The 20,158-nt window shown below is 39.3% G+C and overlaps 1 protein-coding gene and 1 long non-coding RNA gene across 4 annotated transcripts; one reads left to right on the plus strand and one right to left on the minus strand.

Annotated features, from left to right (window-relative positions):
• Positions 1–796: 796 nt before the first annotated feature.
• Positions 797–13,721, minus strand: NKRF (NFKB repressing factor). Of its 2 annotated transcripts, none has more exons than XM_016137264.2 (3): positions 13,000–13,721; positions 4,835–4,965; positions 797–3,761 (listed from the first exon to the last, which is right to left on the minus strand). In XM_016137264.2, exons 1-3 carry the CDS (start codon positions 13,263–13,265, stop codon positions 1,804–1,806), a joined length of 2,355 nt encoding a protein of 784 aa, XP_015992750.1. In that variant the 5' UTR covers positions 13,266–13,721; the 3' UTR covers positions 797–1,803. The 2 variants fall into 2 exon arrangements, with proteins under 2 accessions (XP_015992750.1, XP_015992753.1); XM_016137267.2 differs by having other exon boundaries at positions 13,664–13,684.
• Positions 13,283–18,850, plus strand: LOC107506641. Of its 2 annotated transcripts, none has more exons than XR_001595970.2 (4): positions 13,283–13,393; positions 13,772–13,950; positions 14,686–14,790; positions 18,198–18,850. It is a non-coding gene; the product is annotated as an uncharacterized LOC107506641 (long non-coding RNA). The 2 variants fall into 2 exon arrangements; XR_001595968.2 differs by having other exon boundaries at positions 18,201–18,850.
• The last annotated feature ends 1,308 nt before the right edge of the window (positions 18,851–20,158 follow it).

Genomic DNA, 20,158 nt, shown 5'->3' on the forward strand with positions numbered 1-20,158 from the left:
AGAGAGAAATGAGTTTTCATACTCCTTAATCCCCAAAGCCACTTTTACTCAAGAGAACTGAAGTTTGACTTTTATAATTCACTAATTGAACCATAGCTTCTCAAGGTGGGTATGAGCCTTGTAGGTAAAAAAAAATCCTATAAAACCTATAAACATTTTAGCTTAGTTCCCTTTGCCAGTGTTAAAAAATATTAAGTGCCGAGTAAAATGCACACCCCACTTATCTTCCTACCAACACTAAGAAAGGCCACACACACTGTAGGAAGGGTTAGTGGAAAGCAAGTATCACATACTGTTAATTATTATAGGTGACTAAAAGTTACAGACATCTGGGTATAAAAGTTAATCCCTTTATAGTTTTAACATATTGATTTAACTACAAAAGATAGCCTCTTAATGTAAAATAGTAAAAAAGGGAGAAAGGAATTTGCTGTATATTGTGGGCCAATTACATGTCAAGTATGGTACTAAATGTTTTAAGACACTGTAAACAACCTAATGTTCTAAATATTTCATTGGAGGTGTTTAACTATCAATATTAATATTCACAATGATAGTGTGAATATTAATACTTGATTTATCTGAGATACAAAATCACGTAAAATTAAATAGCAGCCAGCATGTTGGTCCATAGGAAACATGTGACAGGTGACTGATAAGCATTTCCTATCTGCTAAGTCATTATGTTCATCCACATGTGCTCTGGTGTTGAAATATCTGGTGCAAAGACCACTTCCCCTCTCCAAAGACCCAAGTGTCGCGGCTAGGCTGCTGCCCCAAAATAAACACACTACCATTTTGATCAACTTTGGCTCCTTTTTATTTCAGGAAGCACACAGTAATTCTTTTTATACACTTTTTTTTTACATTCCAGAAATAAGTGAAAATAGCCATTTTAAATATGATACAAAGTTGGCTTTTGGAGCTTAATAAGCTTTTTGAGAGAGGGACCAGCCAACTGACCTTTTCATCAAAGCACCAATGTATCTTCAATCTTTTACCGAGCTCCACCACAGCTGTGGCCACCTTGGATGTGCTTTACATCCAAACCATGTGAAAGCTATAATGGAGAGTTGCTGTGAGTCTCTGCAAGGCACCAAGAACATACAGTTCCAGCTTCCTTTCTTCAGATTAAATTAAAATTTCTGAAACTTTTCAAGTGCTCTCTCAAGTAGTGCTCTCATGAAGACTAGAATTTGTTAAAACTGATATGTCACAAGGTACAGTAAATTACTTCCAATATTCTGAAAACCACATGGTAGAAGTTATAAATAAGCAGACACTTTAAATTACTTTAAGAAAGTTTTACATCATTTAGTTAGTAAGGACATTTACACGTACAGCACAATTTACTGTTAAACATTCTATAACTGGCTCCACACAAAGATGAAAATAGATAATACAAAATGATCTGACATTTTAAGTCTGGAATTAAGACTGCAGTTTTATTATGGTCAATATCAACTTTACATGTTGCAGATTGCTGTGCTATGCCCTTTAAAATAGGAATTTCTTTCTCAGGGTGAAATTCCATTTGGATATGCACTCTCTCTTTGTACAAACTACTAAAATCTGAGGGACACAGCAGTATCAAAGACACAAACAGTAACTGCACAGTATTATCTGCTGGATTAAGCTAATACAAGTGGACAGAATTTTTCAGGTTCCAATATCTAATAAAGCACTATATGAAATGAACAAGGTGAAACATCTTAAGAATGAAGATACTCTGCAACCAGAACATGTAGCATTTAATTCACAAATCTGCCTCGTCAGGCATTTACGAAATAAATTAATTAGATCTCAGTTTGCTTGAGGCATCACAAGCTCATAATGCCCTACCTGGCCTTCCTGTTTGAGCTGATCTAGTAGGTCTTCCTTCCGTCTTTTTCTACCTACCACCAGGTACCTGTCATGGCCTACCCCGTGAGACTTACTCTTGAGCCCATACTTCTGGGCAATCTGATGTATTTGCTTCCGCTCGTCATTAGTCAGCTCTGTAGAGAAAGTCAAATCCGTGTGGCTCTCAGAGCGGGCGTAGTTTCTGATGATCTGTTCAATATCTCTCTTGGCTATTTTATTTACCCTCTCTACATCAAGCCCAAGCCCTTCCCGCTTATGCTGCTCTTTGACAGAGATTGGCTCCCGAATGCCCTCACCAGATTTACCTAATCCACCACCTGTCCAACCCATCTTTCTCAGCAGCTGATTTCCTATGTTATCTTCCTTGATTTGTTGTTTGTAAGCTTCCTCCGCTGAGCGGCCCTGAATTTCATTTCTTGAAATCACATCTTCAATAGCTCCTTTCTTCAAGTTGTTAATGACAGTCGGCTGGGTCTTTTTGAGGGTTTTCACAGCTTCTCCAGCAGCTTCATACTTGACAGTTTTCTTCACCCCAATTGCTTCTGCAATTACTTCACTCTCTAGAATCACCTTGCATTTCCATCGGAGGCCTGTCATTCTTTCATAGACGTATTCAACTGTCATCCGGTTAAACTGAGCTGTGTCATTCAGCGTGCACACAGGATTTGAAGAATTCTCGTAAACTACAAGATCCTTTATATCTTTCTTCTTGCCAGATCCCCTGGGTGAAGAGCCTGTTTGGCACTGTGAACTTTTGACAGCTGGGTAAGTGGGCTGTGTTTTTTGAAGGATTTTCAAAGCCTCATCAGCAGCTGCATGTTTACTTGTTTTTTTGGTTCCATAACCTTCAGCTAAGCAATGATCTTGCAAAAACACTCGACAACGCCATGTGCGATTTGGCATCATCTCATATTTGTATTCAACTGACATTTTGTTGTATGAGGCAGAATTGTTAAGGATACCAATTGCATCGTTTGCATTTTCTGTAAGAACAAAATTGGTCCAGTGTTTGGCGGAAGCATTAAAAATTGGCTGCCCAGAAGCATCTTTAGCCAGCACCACCAGCTCTTCTGGTGGTTTCAGAGCTGGAGGAAAGTCATGTGAAGGCATGCCAATCTGACACACCACAAGGTCCTCTCCAATTGTGTGCTTGAATTTCCGTCGGACAACTCTAACTTCAATACGTTTCTGCAAGAGTTTTACAGCTAGCTCAGTAGCTCGATCCCTGGACCCATTCTTGCTGCCAGCATAACCTGTAGTTAAGTAGATATTTTGGCATCTAACTTCACAAGCGTAACCATCTGTTAGAAGTTTTTTATTTTTGGGGATGTCAGCAGGAGGGATTTCTTTTAAAGGAGCATATATATATTCAGGATTTGTCTTACATGCCTGGATACAACGTGTTAACATATATGTATAATTAATTTTATCAGATCCGGAAGTCATCTCTGGATTAGAAAGGTTGTTCCAGATAGTCGCTGTTAATTTTTCAATAAAATACTGCTTCTCGGCTACCACTGACTCAGGAAATGTCTGTGATGGTAAAGGCTCAGGAGCTGACTGAGAGTTTGCCTGCTGTGATGCATTGCTTGGGGCAGGGTTCCCACTGTCAAAATACATGTTGGCTGTTACAGGCTGGTCTTTTGTGAAAATAAATCCTGATGAATCACAATACTGAGAATTTCCGTCTTGTATACTGAAAGAATCTTGAGTATAATCTTGGTAGATGTCTCTTGGCATGCTGGCAAAATGTGTCTGTTCATTTACCTCTTTTGTTTGAGGACCATAAGGATCTTCCTGTCTTTCATCTTTTGAACTACTAGCTACAAAATGTACAGGCTCAAAACGAGGTCTTGAATGGAATTTGGAACCGGCTTGCTTTTTAGGAGGATTTTGACCTATAGAATGAGTGAAATTTACAATTCATTAAATAGGGAATATTTCAAAAGAACCCAGCAGGAAAACAGTACCAACCACATTATTTGCAAGCTGCATTGTTGGTACAGGATACTTCCCATCACAAAAACTTCAGGTTATTTAAGTGAAGGGACTCAAATTTATCAATGTAAGATTCCACCATAAGGAGGGATGCTTTCTGTCCTTCCACATGTAAGGGAAGAGACTGGATAGAAAATATGCCATTGAAACAAGCATGCAGGTCACCACCACGCACGAATGGTAGACGTTTTTGCATCTGGGTTATAGCACAGGTGAAGTACACTGAGTAAGAGGTCGTTCCAGTATAATCTCATACTACCTGTGCTGAAAATAAACCACTTTCTTCTTAAGGATTGCAAATGGAACAGATGGCTCTAATGCAACCAAGATGATGAATAGAGGCATTTACAATGTCTCTCTCTTTTGTATCAGAGATGAGTGACTCTGGTGGTGTTTTATACAGTTGTGACTAAAAATCAAATAAAAATAATTATTAAAAGATTCCAAAGGTTTTCAACTTCAAAATCTTAGCTTTGACCTATCCTGCACAAAAGGGCATTTGCTCTATTTTATTTCTAGGACAAACAACAGGTGGAAACTAATGATTTATGAGGGATATCAAATTTAAAGCTATGAAAGAACTCTCCGATGAGGCTATACCAGACACTAGAGCTTCCTCCCTACAACACTGTTCACTGGAAAGCTGTTCCATCTTGCACTCATCCAAGAGGATTTAGTTACTTAGATGCTCAAATGATCAGAGTATAAGGTTTTTCTATTTAGAGGGAGGTTCCATGGCATGGACTTCAAGGATTATAATGTGACTTCAGTATCTTAATTTTCAGTTCTATTTAGCATCCTCAAAACAACAAAAACAACACCGTACACAACTAAAAGTTAAAACTCTTTTACATTTCCATAAGATCCAATGTTACTAATGTTATTTCAAATCATATACCACACTCATATCATTAAAAAAAAAGAAGCCATGCTGTTTCTTCAAATTCTACCTTCCACAAACAAGTATACTCACCATCACATGTTGAGAGGTGACGTTTTTGACCTTTGGAAGGTTTGGACAGCATCAGATCATATGAAGGCATCTCCCCAATATCAATACCTTCAGCCATTTGGAGAATTTTTTCCATCAAGCGTGGGCTGTACCTATTTAAATTAAAGTAATCTAAAGTTAAAACAGATAAGCATAAGCATGCAGGTTATTTTTTTAAGTTTCTAAATAAGCCAAGCTTATAATTGTTCCCACAGGACTATATCAATAGAGTACCTTGGCTACAAAACTGAAGAATATGCCCTAAAATACTCACTTATCAAGTGAGTAGTTATGTTACTGTCATTATAAGACACACAAACATAAAAATCAAGAAATTTAAGCGAATACCTTTAAGTTTGAATCGAAAGTATCCATATAAACTCATGATTTATTTTCTCTATCATATATATGCATATATTACATGTAAATAATTACATTTATATATTTATAAAAGTACTAAGTATAAAGAGCTGCTGGGCTGTTAACATGCAGATTGTGTTCTTAATCATTTCCCATGAAAAAGAATCAAGGTCCTTAAGAGAAATGGCTGATCCCAAGTCTGGGGCAAGAAATGTATAAGATGAACCTGGAAGGTATTTTTGTCCCTGAAAACAAGGAAGCTGTCAAAAACTTCAGGAGTTGTGTCAAATGGACTCAAAAGCCAACTTAATAGACTCCTACTGGCAAAGCAAGCCAACTTGAGTATCAATACGAACAATAACCGCAGTAGACTGAGGCACATAAAATACGTTAAAAATCCATTAGTTCATAATGATACTTATAAACTCATTATTGGTCACCCTTAGAGGGTTGTAGGGAATCAAATCATTATTCTAGAAATGGGTAATGTTAAAGGAAGAAAGCAAGTAGTTATCTGGTGTTCTCCCGTACAAATTATACCTCAGAATAATGAAAGACCTGATGAAGAAAATATTTTACAGAAGTGGCCAGGTACTAAATGAAGAGCTGATAAGGCTACTACCATTTTGCAACACATAATACAATAACAAATGGTCATCAGTGGCTACTAAGCCTATAAGGTGAAAGGCTGATGGTGAAGGACCCAGAAATAGACCCATGCAAACATGCTCAACTGAGTGTTGACAAAGCTGCAAAAGCAAGTCATTGGACGGAAGAACAACCTTTTCAATGAATGGTGATGGAGCAAGTGGGCATTTATAGGCAACAAACAAAGAAAACTTCAATCTAAACCTTACACAAAAGTTAATTCAGAATGTATCATGGACCTAAATGTAAAACTATAAAACTTTCATAAAAAACACAGGAGAAAATCTTCAGGATCTAGGGCTAGACAAACAGTTCTTATGCTCGACACCAAAAGCATGATCCATAAAAGGAAAAACTGATAAAACAGACTTCATAAAAATTTAAAACTTGCTTTCAAAAGGCCCTGTGAAGAAGAAAAGACAAGCTATAAACTTGGAGAAATATTTGCAAACCACACACTTTACAAAAAACTAGTATCTAGTATAAAGGTCTCTCAAAATGCAACAGTAAAAAATATATCATGTTAAAAAACAAACAAAAGACATGAACAGAACATTTCCCCAAATAGGAAATACAGATTGCAAATAAGCACATGAAAAGATGTTTTATATCATTAGCCATCAGAAAAATGCAATTTAAAAACAATGAGATATCACTATATACCTATTGCAATGGCTAAAATAAAAATAGTGACAACACCAAATGCTGGCAAGGATGCAGAGAAACTGGATCACTTATACATTGCTGATGGAAATATAAAATAGTATAGCCACTCTGGAAAACAACTTGAAAGTTTCTTGTAAAATTAAACATGTAATTACCATATGACCTACCAATTGCACTTTTGGGCATTTATCTTGGAGAAATGAAAACTTACATTCATGCAAAAACCTGTACACAAATATTCATGGCATCTTTATTTGTAACAGTCAAACACTGCAATCAGCCCAGATGTCCTTCAACAAGTGAATGATTAAACTCCAGTATATGCATACTATGGAACACTACTTAGTAATAAAAAGGAATAAACTGTTGACATAACAATATTGTGTATGAGTGGGAGGGAAATGAACATGGTTATAAAACATAAGGGATCTTCGTGGTATGGGAACTGTTCAATCTTGACTGTAATAGTGGATACACAAACCTATGCATGTGATAAAACTGTATAGCATACACACATACACACACACAAGTACTAGTAAAATTGGGGGAATTTAAGTAAAATCAGTGAACTGTAACATTATCCTGGTTATGATATTATACAATAATTTTACAAAGTGTTACCTTTGGGGTAACTGGATAAAGAGTACAGGGCATGCCTTTATATTATTTTGTACAACTGCATGTGAATCTACAATTATCTCAATAAAAATTTCAATTAAAAAAAAAGTTGGCAAGGAACTTTATGTTAATACCACTAAAAATGGGACAAGTAGACATATGGCCCCCTGATGTGATGACAGGCCATACAAAGAAATATCTATAAAGTATCCTTGCCCACCAAATAATTTAACCCGAACCTAATCAAGTCCTTAACTCCCAGAAACATGTTAAACACCACAAGAATATATCTGGCTGGTTATAGCTAGCCAAATCCAGAACGAGAGAAACACTGTGTGACAACCCAATTTCTTCATCAAATAAGTAACATGAAAATAAAAGGAAAGAAACTGTTATAGGTTAAAGGAGACAGATCAACCAAATACCATGTGTGGACCTTGTTTGGATCATGAATCAAATAAACCAACTGAAAAAAGATATTTTGAGACAAATGGAAAAAAATTGAACATGAACTAGGCATTGGATAATTTCAAGAAATTATTGCTAATTTTGTTAAGTGTGAATAAAGGTATTATGACTCTTATCTGGTACAGATACATACTGAATAAATATTCGCAGGGGAAATTATGTCAAATTTTCTTAAATATATTCCAGACTATCTCCCACCAAAAAAAAACCCCAAAAAACAAAAAATGAAAAACCTGGAGACAAAATAGATGAAACAAGTAGGATGGCATGACAGACTGTTGCTCATTGTTAAAGTCGAGTGATGGGTACATGGGTGCTTTATTAAACTCTTCTACTTTTATATGTATTTGATTTTTTCCATAATAAGAAGCTTTAAAACAAAGAATTTTAAAAATGGCTCCTTAAGAAGTAGATTGCCTGCTTGACAGAATATCATTTTACTGCAGATAAACAAAAACATGGGCTCAAGTAAAGTTTTTGTTATTATGGCAATCTACTCACCCTTCCTACCTTCAGAGCCTTTTCCAGCCTATGACCAAAAAAGACTCCTGGTGGCATTTGGGAAGAAAGTTTTGAAAATAAGTACTTACCACACCTTTACATGAATAGATTCTGAACTTAAATGAAGGTAACATTTTCCATTTTCAGCACAATAGGTTCCATACCCATCAGATACCCCTTCCTTGCAAAGCAGAGACCTCAAGACATGGTGGCCTTCACTAATTACTGGAACCTAGCCCAGTAGTAAGTAACCTGCACTTCAAACTGATAATTGCTACTGCTGCTGCTGACACCAGTATTTAAATGCCAAGGTTATTTTACTTTCCTTCACTCTTACCCAAATGTCGGAAAGCATAGCCTAAAACGCCATATGTTCTATATATCACTTCCATTCAGATTTGGGAGTCCAATTTCCAAGGTATGTTAGGAAGTTATACTGAAGAAGCCCAACCAGCTCAAACAATAATGGAAAAGACCATACAGTGCCTAACATTTGATTATTCTAAGAATACAAATATCAATCTAGAATCTTTAATTAAGACCACTAGGATTTCATTCCCATTTCTAAAATTTTCCAGTGAGTAGAGAAGTGGTTCCACAAATTTGCAATGAGCCAAGACCAGTAAAGCCTTCATTACTCAGTTTTCCATAGTGTATTTTTCGGTGGTGGATTTAAAAGTAACACCTTTACTACAGAAGTTTTAGGGACTCCACCAAGAAAAGCACCTACAAATCCAACCAATGATAAGTTCACTAACATTTTGGGGTTTATGTTTTATTCCTTTTTGTTTTCCATACTACTGCCCCCTCTATCACTATCAGTCATCTATGCTGATTTATGGTCTGGTGGAGTTTTTTTTGGTTCTTAATTTACTATATTGTAAGCTTTTTCTCATTATCATATGAGATTTAATGGCTATATAGTATTCTACTTTTGGAGGGACCATGATGTAAAGTATCATTAAGGCAAGTCTAATATAGTAATTTTAAGATGCATGCATATATCTTTCAGTCTGTTAACCATTTGGTTGTAAATGCTTAAAAAGGAAAATCAAAAAAACCCCAGCATATCTTTAGGATTTTCAAAAGTAGCTTATTACGTACCAAACTTTTGGAAATCAAGATGCTACTCACTGTCCCACCATGTCTAGCACATAAAAAGATGATTCCTAATGGACAAAGACATCTGAATTCATGAATCTCATATTCTCGAACAAAGACAAGTACATATATGTGTGTACTTATGATATACAGTGGCACCTGAAATCTAATAAATATTCAGTAATAGATGCTTTCAAAAATTTTTAAATATATTAAACTGGGTCTACTAGATCCAAATAAAAAATTTGAGCAAAGATTGAAAACTCAGCAAAGATTAGAATTTCCAAGTATAAATTTATTCAAAACTATTTTTAAGACTCCTAACATCATAAATGAGTTTAACATACAACCAGATTATTGATAAATCTTTTGAAAACTCCCACTCACACTTCATTAGCTGGCAACTGATGCCCTCTTCCTACTATGTGCAGTTAGTTTCACAGCATAAGTCTGCTGGCATCTGCTTTCCAAATACCAGTCTCACACCAGTAAGGAGGAGACAAGTAATCGAGGTGGCAAAGTTGGTTTCACTTTAAGATATACTTTCCGGATTGGTTAATCTCTCAACGAACAGGCCAGGATTTTACTTCTAATCCTAGTGATGAAGAACGATTGGAAAACTGAATGTTCCAATTAACCAAACATTCTGTTTTATTAAATAAAAATATATACACATTATCTACAATTTTTAAGAATTACAAAGATCCTTAGGCATTCATATGAACAATTGTGTAAGTGCTATAGATGTAGTTGATTAGAAGACTGTACTAACTTTTCATTAGCAACAAGATATATTTTAGAAATTGTTTGCAGAATAAATTCTTGACAGGTTGTTTACTTTTATGAAACAGACAAAAAAGAGAAATAATTTCAGCTATCTGAGCTTTCTGGTTGCCTGGAAAAATAATCAAAAAGCAGATTGAAAAACATTGCTTTATTTTATCCTATAAAGCAGTGGTTCTCATAGTGTAATCCCTGGATGGCATCACCTGATCATCAGCATCACAGAGGATCTTGTTAGAAATGCAAATTCTGAAATTCTGGGTCCAGACTTCAGACCTACTGAATCAGAAACCCTGGGGAATGAAGCCCAGCAATGTGTCTTTTTAACAAGCCTGATGGATGATGCTGATGCCTGCCTAGGTTTAAGAAACGCTGTTAAAGAGTTAATAAGATATTTAAATCTGTTCCTTGAAAATCACTACTATCACCAAAAGAAATGAAGCATGGTTTTGCCTCCCTGCACATCTGAGCTCCTCCTGGCTTAGTCTTATGATCAAGGAGTTTTCAAAGATATCCTTGACCTAGGAGTTATTTCAGCCCCAACTAAAACAGAACACAGAAAGTCCCACTATATGGGAAAAAAAGTGAAACCAGTTCCCTCCTACTGTTTACAATCAGTTTTAAAAGTCAAGAGATGGCCCTTGAACAACGAATCAAAAATTTAGTTTAGTATAGTCTGTTTTACCATGTATTCTGCAGTTCCCTTGAGAGAAAAGAGCCTTCTGTCACAGAATAGACCAGAAAACAAGAGCTCTGCCAACATCAACATTAACAAGTGCTGGAATATAGATTTTCCCCACCTGAACATGACAGCTAACATAAAGCCTGACAAAAGTGGAAGACTGCACTTGGGCCCTAGCTTCTAATATTCTTTATTGCCCCTTCTTTCTCCTATATCTAAGTTAGATGTAACGCAAACACTACTCTTCTATTATGCTATTTGATAATGTTATGGCAACTTGTATTGACTGAACTGACAATTACAATGTCACACGATAACTATAGTAGACATACTATAGACACAGATGTGCTTGGGCAAGTACGTACACACACACACACACACACACACACACACACACACACACAAATGCCCTGAATTCTTGAGTTTTTAACACTGATTGCCACTGGCCTGGTTTATGTTTTTTAATGTCCTATATATGTTTAAGGCTGCCATCCTCGGAATGAAATCCTGAGATATAATAACGACCATGGGTTGTGTCAGTTACTTGCTTTCACTCCTGGTCCACACTTCCCAAATCCCAGTGGAAAGAGCATCAGAAGGCCTGGGTCCTAGCCCTAACTGTGGGAGCCTGGAAAAGTTACTTAACTTCTTGGCCCCCATTGATTTAGCTGTAAAAATGAGACACCACCTAATTCTCAAGGTTGTTGCATTAAGCGAGAGATATTTTAAATATTTTGTACATTATAAAGCTATATTCATCCATTCGTTCCACATATGTGTCACTGAGCAGTTATTATGCAGAAGGAACTCTTCTAGGCACTGAGGATAAAGATGTGAACAAGGAAGGAAAAACTCTTTCCCCAAAGGAGCTTAAATTCTTATGGGATGGTGAGATTCATTAACACAAAGGGTGGTTATTCTCCTACGTTATATATATATATATATATATATATATATATATATATATATATATATATGTATATATATATATATTAGGATTCAGATTCCCCACATCCTTCTGTAATATTAAGGAGATCTATGATAAAGGTACCTTTTCAACTGCAAGAATATTGTTAAATGAAGGTCAATTATCTGACTTGATTAATAAGTTAGGCTTGACCAGTGGAAACCAGCTCCTCCAGTGAAATAATCACCTCGGGAGGCAGAAATTACACTAACCCAGAGACAATAGAAAAAAATAAATTTTGTGATGAAAGCAAAGTATCACACTGGAAAATATGTTCAACAATTAAGGGCAGGAGTAAACAATCCTATTTTTCTGTATCTGTTAGTCATTCCTGGAAGTGAATTGGCTGAATTTGATCTGATTGTCTTCCAGAATTTCTCTTCCTAATAAAAAATTCACCATGAGGCAGGAGTGTCAAATAAAAGAAGCCTCTCAGTCTATCAAAGAATGATTAGCATAAGGCCGACTGGGGTTCTGAAGGACAGAAATCCAAGTAGTCAGTTAAAAAAAAATGCGTTGGAACCATACTGCAGTCTCCATGAAATGCAAAGAGCTTTCAGAGAGGCCTGTACAGAATGTGCACTAGGTTCTAGAAAAAGGGGGTGAAACATACACATACACACACCTAAAACCTCACCGAGGCCAAATGTTAATCCTTTTGATCACATTTAAGGTGTAAGGAGGGCAATCCATTTTTATAGTAGATATATCAATTTCTTTGTTTGCGTCCAGACACATTATGCGCAAATCCACAAGCAAGGCGGATCCTGCGGCTGTGAGACCTCATACCAACTGCCTCCTCAGGAGGAGATAGTAAAATTCAGCTGAGGGGCTGTTGTTTTATTTAATGGGGATAGAGAGTGGCCCGAAGGAAACTAGGAATAAACCGCCACCCCGCAGCTCCCCCACCCCCGATCCACAGATCCTCGAAACCCCCAGGAGAGAATATTCTCTGCGGATACCGCATCCTTGGAAGGTCCTACGCAGGTCCGAGGTTCTGCTATTCGCCATTTCCCACGCCCTCCAGAATCCTCGCCACAACGATCACCTCTCAACAACACTCTTCCAGGCGCAGATTTATCTCTATCCCGGGTCCTGGAGGGGGCCGCTCCCGCTATGCCCGCACCCTTCTGGCTGTTATCCCCTGCCACCTCACTTGGCCAACCCTCTCCCCAGGCCAGCAGTTTGCTCCAGAATCTCCAAATCTCCAACCTCTAAGCTCTCATTCCTATCCTGCCCCCGTCCTTATCCCGATCCCCATCACTGATCCCCTACTCCGTCGCTCAGCCCGAATGACCCGCATCACCGATCCCCTACTCCAGTCCCTTAACACGACCGGCACACCTTCCTCACCTGCAGCCCAGGAAAACGTGGTTGGTCCAAGCGGCGGAGAGCGCGAGGAGTTGGTCAAGCGCAGCACCGGGATAGCTATGCAGGTGCCGACAGATGAAGCTGCGCCGCAGAGCCCACTGCCAGTCACTTTCGTGGCTATAGCGCCACTGCTCCAGCACTGGCTCCGGCGGGGGCGGCGGGAGGGGCGGCAGCGGCGGCGGAGGGAGGGGGGGCAGCGGCGGAGGCGACAGGAAGTCGCCCCCCAACAGCAGACGTCCGCCAGCCATCTTCTCCGCCCCCAAGCAGGGCCCCCAGGGATGAAGCCGACTACCGACCAGGAGCGAGCGGGAACAGGACTCGGTGGGAGGGGCTGGGAGAGGAGGGGCGCGCCGTGGCGTGAAGATCAATTCTCAGGGTACTGGGGTGTGTGTGTTGGGGGGGGGGTAACCGTTAAAGAGGAAAAGGCGCTCACGTCCCGACTCCGGGGCGCACGCCCGCTGCACTCCTCCAACTCGTGGAAGAGCAGAAGGGCGCCCGCCGTAGACACGCGCGCGCTGGGGACGCCGCGCCAGACACGGCGCTCCGCACTTCTAGCCACCCGCAGACCCACGCGCTGCGCGGGGAGGAGGGGAAAAAAGACACCAGCACACTCTGCTCCCCCTCCTCTGGGTTCCAGCCTACCTACCCGCGTGCCGCCCCGAGGTTGTGAGGCCAGTGCGCACGCGCTGCCGCTGGTCCCCAACTTCGAAATCCCGTCTCCGATATCGCGCGACGTACTTTTTTTCTCTCCCAGGACGACCACAGGATTTTGACGCACTACAGCGACAAGGGGAGGGCGGGGACTCCGGGAAGAGAATTTTGGAAGGTTCTCAGAGGTTCTGGAACATGGTTCCGTTAAATCCCTGGAAGGCGACCTCAGAAGATTGCTGGCAGCAGTGATACGCCTGACGTTTTTCCCTGGCTTTCTGAGCGGTGAGACGGTGGGACCGTGTTCTTTGGGAGGGACTTAGGGGGTTTGGAATGGATTTTACACTTTATTTTTAACGGTAGCTCTCCGAAACGCCGTTTTAGAGGATAGCTTGAAAACCTGTGCGTGTTGTGCATCATTAGCTTTGTATGTTATTGTGAAAAAATAGGAAAAATAAAACAACTTGCAAAGAAAATGATCCACAGTGCCTCCTCTCAGTCAACCACTTTTGTGGTGCATACTCCATTCCAGTTGCTGACAAATAGAGACACCATGCTTACACAGCTCTGATAATGATTGCAAATAATTCTGTATTTTCTGTGTCAATTTAAAACGTGCACAATATTACAAAATACAAAAGGGGACCCAAAAAAAGAGGTTTAACAGCTGCACAGCAGCAAATGGAGAAATCACCTTGTAGCCTAATGTATTACTCCAGCCGTGAGTCTGCTCCAGTCAGTTTCCTCAATTTCTGTCTGCCAATCTGTGTTATTAAAGTAGTTAGTCAATAAGTGTCTGTCAGCAGGGATTGACACAGCGCCTACTCTGTGCTCAGTATAGCAGAAAAACAAAGGAAAAAGAAATTAGTTTTTCCGTTATCCTAGAACTGATTGCAATCTTGGTTGGGTTGAAATAGTCTTGCACAAAATCCAGTGTCTCACTGGCAGCAGGACCACTGCATGAGGTGGCTTTGACCCATTGACCTGTTTAACTTTTAAATTACATATTTTTCATTATAGGACACATGCGTATGGATGTACAGGACTGAGAAGAGCAGAAAATAACATCACTTTTCACATTGTTTCATAATGATTTATTTCCATGCCTGACTTGCACGTTTCACAGTGACTGTTTTGTCTTCAATCTGTGGTAGGCATTCATGTCAATTGAAGTAATGGCAGTTTTTGAACTATCAAATCAAAGAACATGACACTAAGAAGGAAGCTTAGAGATCATTAATTCAAACCATCGTTGAATAAATGAGAAATTTAAGGCTGCAGAGGTAAAGTGACTTGCAAAGGCTGTAGGGACTGTAGCAAAGCTGAGGTCAGAATCTAGGTCATCTGATTCTTCATCCAGTGTTCCCTCACCCGTATGCATTGCCCTAATTTTTGTTTTTTAGATTTTCTTCACAGCATGTATCACCTTTTGAACTTTTTTTACAGTTTGACTGCCCTTGTGCTGTGTCAACTCCATGAGAAAAAGAAACTGATCTGTCTTGCTTTTAGCACCTACAACTGGCTACTGTGGGCTGTTCATGGGTATTTGCTGAGTTAAATGAATGGCTGAATGTGTGAAGGCTTTTCCAGTTGTCCCAATCTTGTGAAATTAATTTTCTTGGAGTGTACGTTTTAAGCTAATTTGTTGTTTTACAGTTGGATTTATTTCAGCCTAAGCTGCCAACCTTCATCAAAAACAGCATTGCCATCAATACACATCTTTCCTAGAAAAAAAATTTGAGAAAATGAAAATTATGTCTTCTCAGCTTGGATGAAAATTTGTCCATCACATAGGAACAAATAATTACAAAATGACTTTTGAACTTGGATTACAAAATGAAAGGCAATTAAACTGATGTTAGAGGTGATTTGCTCTGGAACAGCCATAACTGATTTCCATTTGTAAGTCCCTCTATGGAATAAAGTTTCATCTCTAGAAAGCAAAACAAAATTTGCATGATTATCCATGACCTTATTTTCCTGGTAATCCTTCCGATCGAAAAATTCTGCAGCCCATTCCCTTCTCACAAACCACAGATGATTTCCCAGTGAGCAGGAATTGAAACTCCTAAGCCAGAAGTAGAATATCTGAATAATGACTGAAGACAGGTATAGGAGGGAGTGATGATAAAAGTAGCCATTGCAATCCTAAAACAATCCAGAAAGCTGTATCCATCCATTATTCACCCCTCCATCATCTTTCTCCATGCTCACACAGGTTCCTGTTACTGTCTTTACTACACAGACACATGCACACACACATACTGACAGCTCTGAACTTCCTGCCCTGCCCTGTTCTGTGGAGGAGGCAGTGAGTGACGAAAGGGGGAAACTTGGAGCCTGGCTAAGCACAACCCCCATAAGCTGTCCCAGATATTAGATCACCAAATGTTCATGTCCAGAATACTATGCACTAAAATATCCTCTTCAGGAATGTTTGCTAACAGATTAAAAACAATAGCTAGGAGTTCCCACTGGCTAAATCTTGGTAATTTGAGCACCAAAATTATTAAGGACAGTAATAAACCATTCAAAAATAGGAAGCCTTAAGTCCATAATGAGACTTGTCTATCTAGACAAATCATGAGGGACAAGGGAGGGCCTTTGCTTACAATAGAATACCATGTACCTGTTAGAAAATACGAAGGGAGTGCTGGAGTTGGAAAATCATTTTGTAGACTGGTTCAGGTAACAATTATCCATAGATGCTAAATCTAGGGGGAAATTTTTTACGAGGAGTAGGATATTTGCATGGACTTATGATTTCTCCCCACAGATTGTTTATTAGTAGCAAAGAGGGAAAAGAAAAACACCCAGTAATTATATAAGGGAGAAATTGGGCAACACCTTGACCCAAAATGAGAACAATATATTTTTTAAATGGGACATCAAAAATATCAAATTCATAAAAGACAAAGAAAGCTCATTCCAGATTAGAGACAGAGAGGACACAAGGGGTGATTCTAGACCAAATCCTATATGGCAAGGAAAAAAATGCTATAAAGCATATTATTCAATAGATTAAAGTAGTGTAACGATGTTAAATTTACCAAAGTTGATAACTGGTTATGTAAGAGAATATCCTTATTATTAGGAAATACCCACTGGAATATTTAGGGGTAAAGGGCCATGATATGTGTAAATTACCTTTAAATGGTTTAGAAAAAAATTGTATGTCTATTTAGGTATACATTATATACAGAGAAAGAGAGGGAAAGAACGCACGATGAAGCAAATGGGGCAAAATGTTATGAACTGGTGAATCTGGGTCAAGAGTATGTGGGTATACTTTTTACTATCCTTGTTACTTAATTTCAAAATTAAATGCTGGGAAAGTGTAATAGTTCCATACAGCTGGTGAAGAATCTCAATCTAGCTACTTCTTAATCACTTTTTGTTGTGTGTTCAGAACTGTACTGGGCCCTCTGGAGAGCTATAAATGATGTTTCTACCCTTAGAAAGCTTAACATCTCAAAGGATTTAAATCAGTGGAGGATATTTCAGACAAAGCCAACAGATATCTGTGTAACTCAGGGAGAGACTTGTGCAGAGACTGAGTGTACTGGGAGGGAGGCTGGGTATTCAGAAAGTATTGGAAAATATGGTTGAGTAGATAGATGGGGCCAGTCTCCAAGTTCCTCAAAAGCAGCATTTAACTAAATTTATGTAAAGAATCCCCCATAGCTTAGGGCACTGGGCCAAACCCTTGGGAGGTGTTCAATACACCCTTACCATTTTGATTAAGGAAAAATAATTCGATTAAGCCCCAAATCATGGAGTTTTGGAGTTAAAGAGATAAGGAGTTTGTCGCCAATCCTATACATAAAAAATACACTTATAGTTTTTTATAGATACTGAGTCCAGAACAGGGACTTTCTAAATCTCAAGCCAAACAAGCTAAGAGGTAGTATAGTGTAGGACTTATAGGGACACCAATGGAAGGTAGGTCTAGGTGGCAAAACCACTGTGAGGTACTAATGTTCTAATGTGCCATTTATTAGTAGCAAAGAGGGAAAAAAAAACACCCAGTAATTATATAATGGAGTACTCAAATTTTAAAAGAATAGTCTTGCAGGAAAGTTGTCTTTTTGTAGCCCAACCCCTTGTGATTTTAATGTCATTAGTTTTTTTCGTCACCCCAAATTAAATAATCTAATTCTGAATTAGGATATAGGCCTTAACTAAATGTTTCCATTGCTTTGGTGGTCATGTAGCTTATAGTCAAAGATTAAGAAAGTATGTCAGTCATGTTCTGAAGGAATGCCTGTAAAGCAAGTTCCAGAAGAAATGTTTGAAACTACACTTTGCTCGAGATAATAGGAGAATATAGCTAGTTAAGAACAGAGTACAAAACAGTGATAGCTTAAACAATGGCAATAGTCACAAGATATCTAATTTCTGCCTTTTGCTTTAAAGATAACCTCGCTGAGGCATGATTATGAGATACTTTACAGAATGTTGGCTCTTCAACCCAGCACCCCTTGTTCTCACAATGTAATTTCGTGTTGCTGATGTGCTGCGTCTTTGTCAAGCAGGAACAGATAACTTCAGGACCTTGAGGAGAATCTGAGTGTGTTCCGCAGGAGGAAAGAATGTCTCCAAAGTAGCTGTGAGCAGCTGCTGAGGCCCAGGAGTCAACTTGATGTGAAAAAGTGTTGACTACGGCTAAGGGAATAGACCTCTCTCTCAGTTCCCGGGAACTTCTCTTCCCCTTCTCCCTAGCTGCATTAAAACTCCCTACTTTTGCTTTTTGGAGAGACAGATTTGAGAGATCTTGCTCTACATTTCTCTCACTTTGGTGAATTCAAATAAACCTTTCTCTGTCTCAATGTTTGGGCTTTATGTGTGCATTGGGCACACAAACCTGGGTTTTGAGAGGTGATTTTGCTGCAACACTTTCAGCAAAGAGATGAACCTCCCAAAGTGGGGGCACTTCAGACAGGAGAGGACACTGCTTAACCTCGGAGCTTAAAATAGAAGCCCTGGTTGCTTTACTTTTTTGAGGATGTTAGAGGACAGGTTCTCTCCCTGGTAGTTGGCATTCTCATCTCAGCAATGCCCCAGCAGGCTCTCATTGACACAGCAGGCCCCTGCCTTCCAACCATGCTCTAGCAAAATTATATGCAAATTTTAGTTAAATCCATTCCCCTCCCCAACTTTCATTAAAATTTCAGCCATGTCTTCATTTCTGTTTTTTGACCAGCCAAACGCTTCCAACACTTTTAGTCTCATATATGTTAACAAGCACTAAAATGCATTAGAGGTGGGGTAAGCAAACCGCGGCTCACAGGTTAAATCTGGTTCCACCACCTGTAATTGTATGACCCTCATGCTAAGAATTGTTTTTACATTTTTAGTGGTTGAAAAGAAAATAATTCAGGACGTGTGAAAATGAAATATACATGCGAATGTTAACTTTCAATGTCTGTAGATGAAGTTTTATTGGTGCACAGCTATGCTCATCCTTTTATATTACCTATGGCTGCTTTTGTGCTGTAGTAACAGTTGAAGAGTTGCAGAAATCTTATGGCCTACAAAGCTTAAAATATCTACCAGCTGGCCTTTTGCAGAAAAAGTGTTACTCCTGGCCTAGAGCAATGATTCTCAGGATGGGGCTATTTTGCCCTCCATTGTCCAGAGACATTTTTGGTTGTCACAGCTGTGGGGGTGGTGTGGTGTGGTGTACTACTGACATCTAGTGGGCAGGGATGCTGCTACAGTGCACAGGTCCCTACAACAGAATTCTGTCCTTGAATGTCAGCAGTGCTGAGATTGAAAAACGGTGCATTAGAGGAACCTAAGATACTTTTAGTAAACGAGAAACTCCATCCTAAATAAGGGATACCGTTTATGGAACACCGGGGGTCTTTAGTTTACATTAGCTCATGCAGTCTTCACAGTCATCCTGCAGAGGAGTTACTGACATTCTTTTACAGGGAAGTTTTTAACATGACTTGCTTAGAGCACACACGGCTAGCAAGGCTGGCTCCAGAGCATGTTTTCCCACACGTCAGTCCCTGCCGCTACTCAGTGACGTCACTAGGTGATTGTTGTCTCACAAGGCTGCCTCCAAGTGTGCGAGCTGCGCAGGCGCAGGCCGGTCTCCTTTACTACAAGTCTGGGTACCAAGTGGATATGGACCACTCTCCCATCCTCAGCTTCTGACCATCTGAGAAATGAAGCCAAGGAAAGGAGACCCTACCGTCACTGCAAGCAGACTTATGAAAACTGACCACTCTCTCTCTTGTCCACTTTAATGCTGGGAGTTGGGAATAGGAGATTCCCTCCCTGGTAGACCCAGGACATAAAATACTACTTGCTATCTTTAGAACGCTTTTTAAGACTTAAAGGATAGTTATATCCAGGAATTTTCGGTATGCTCACATTACAGTATTAAATGAGAGACAAATCCTGTTCTGTAGGATATGGCACTCCACTTATGAGCTCAACAGTCAGTTAAATCCACGCAAATGAAGGAAAAGTAGAGGACTTT

The sequence above is a fragment of the Rousettus aegyptiacus genome, unplaced genomic scaffold, assembly GCF_014176215.1.
Source record: "Rousettus aegyptiacus isolate mRouAeg1 unplaced genomic scaffold, mRouAeg1.p scaffold_m13_p_9, whole genome shotgun sequence".
In the NCBI taxonomy this organism is placed as follows: Eukaryota; Metazoa; Chordata; class Mammalia; order Chiroptera; family Pteropodidae; genus Rousettus; species Rousettus aegyptiacus.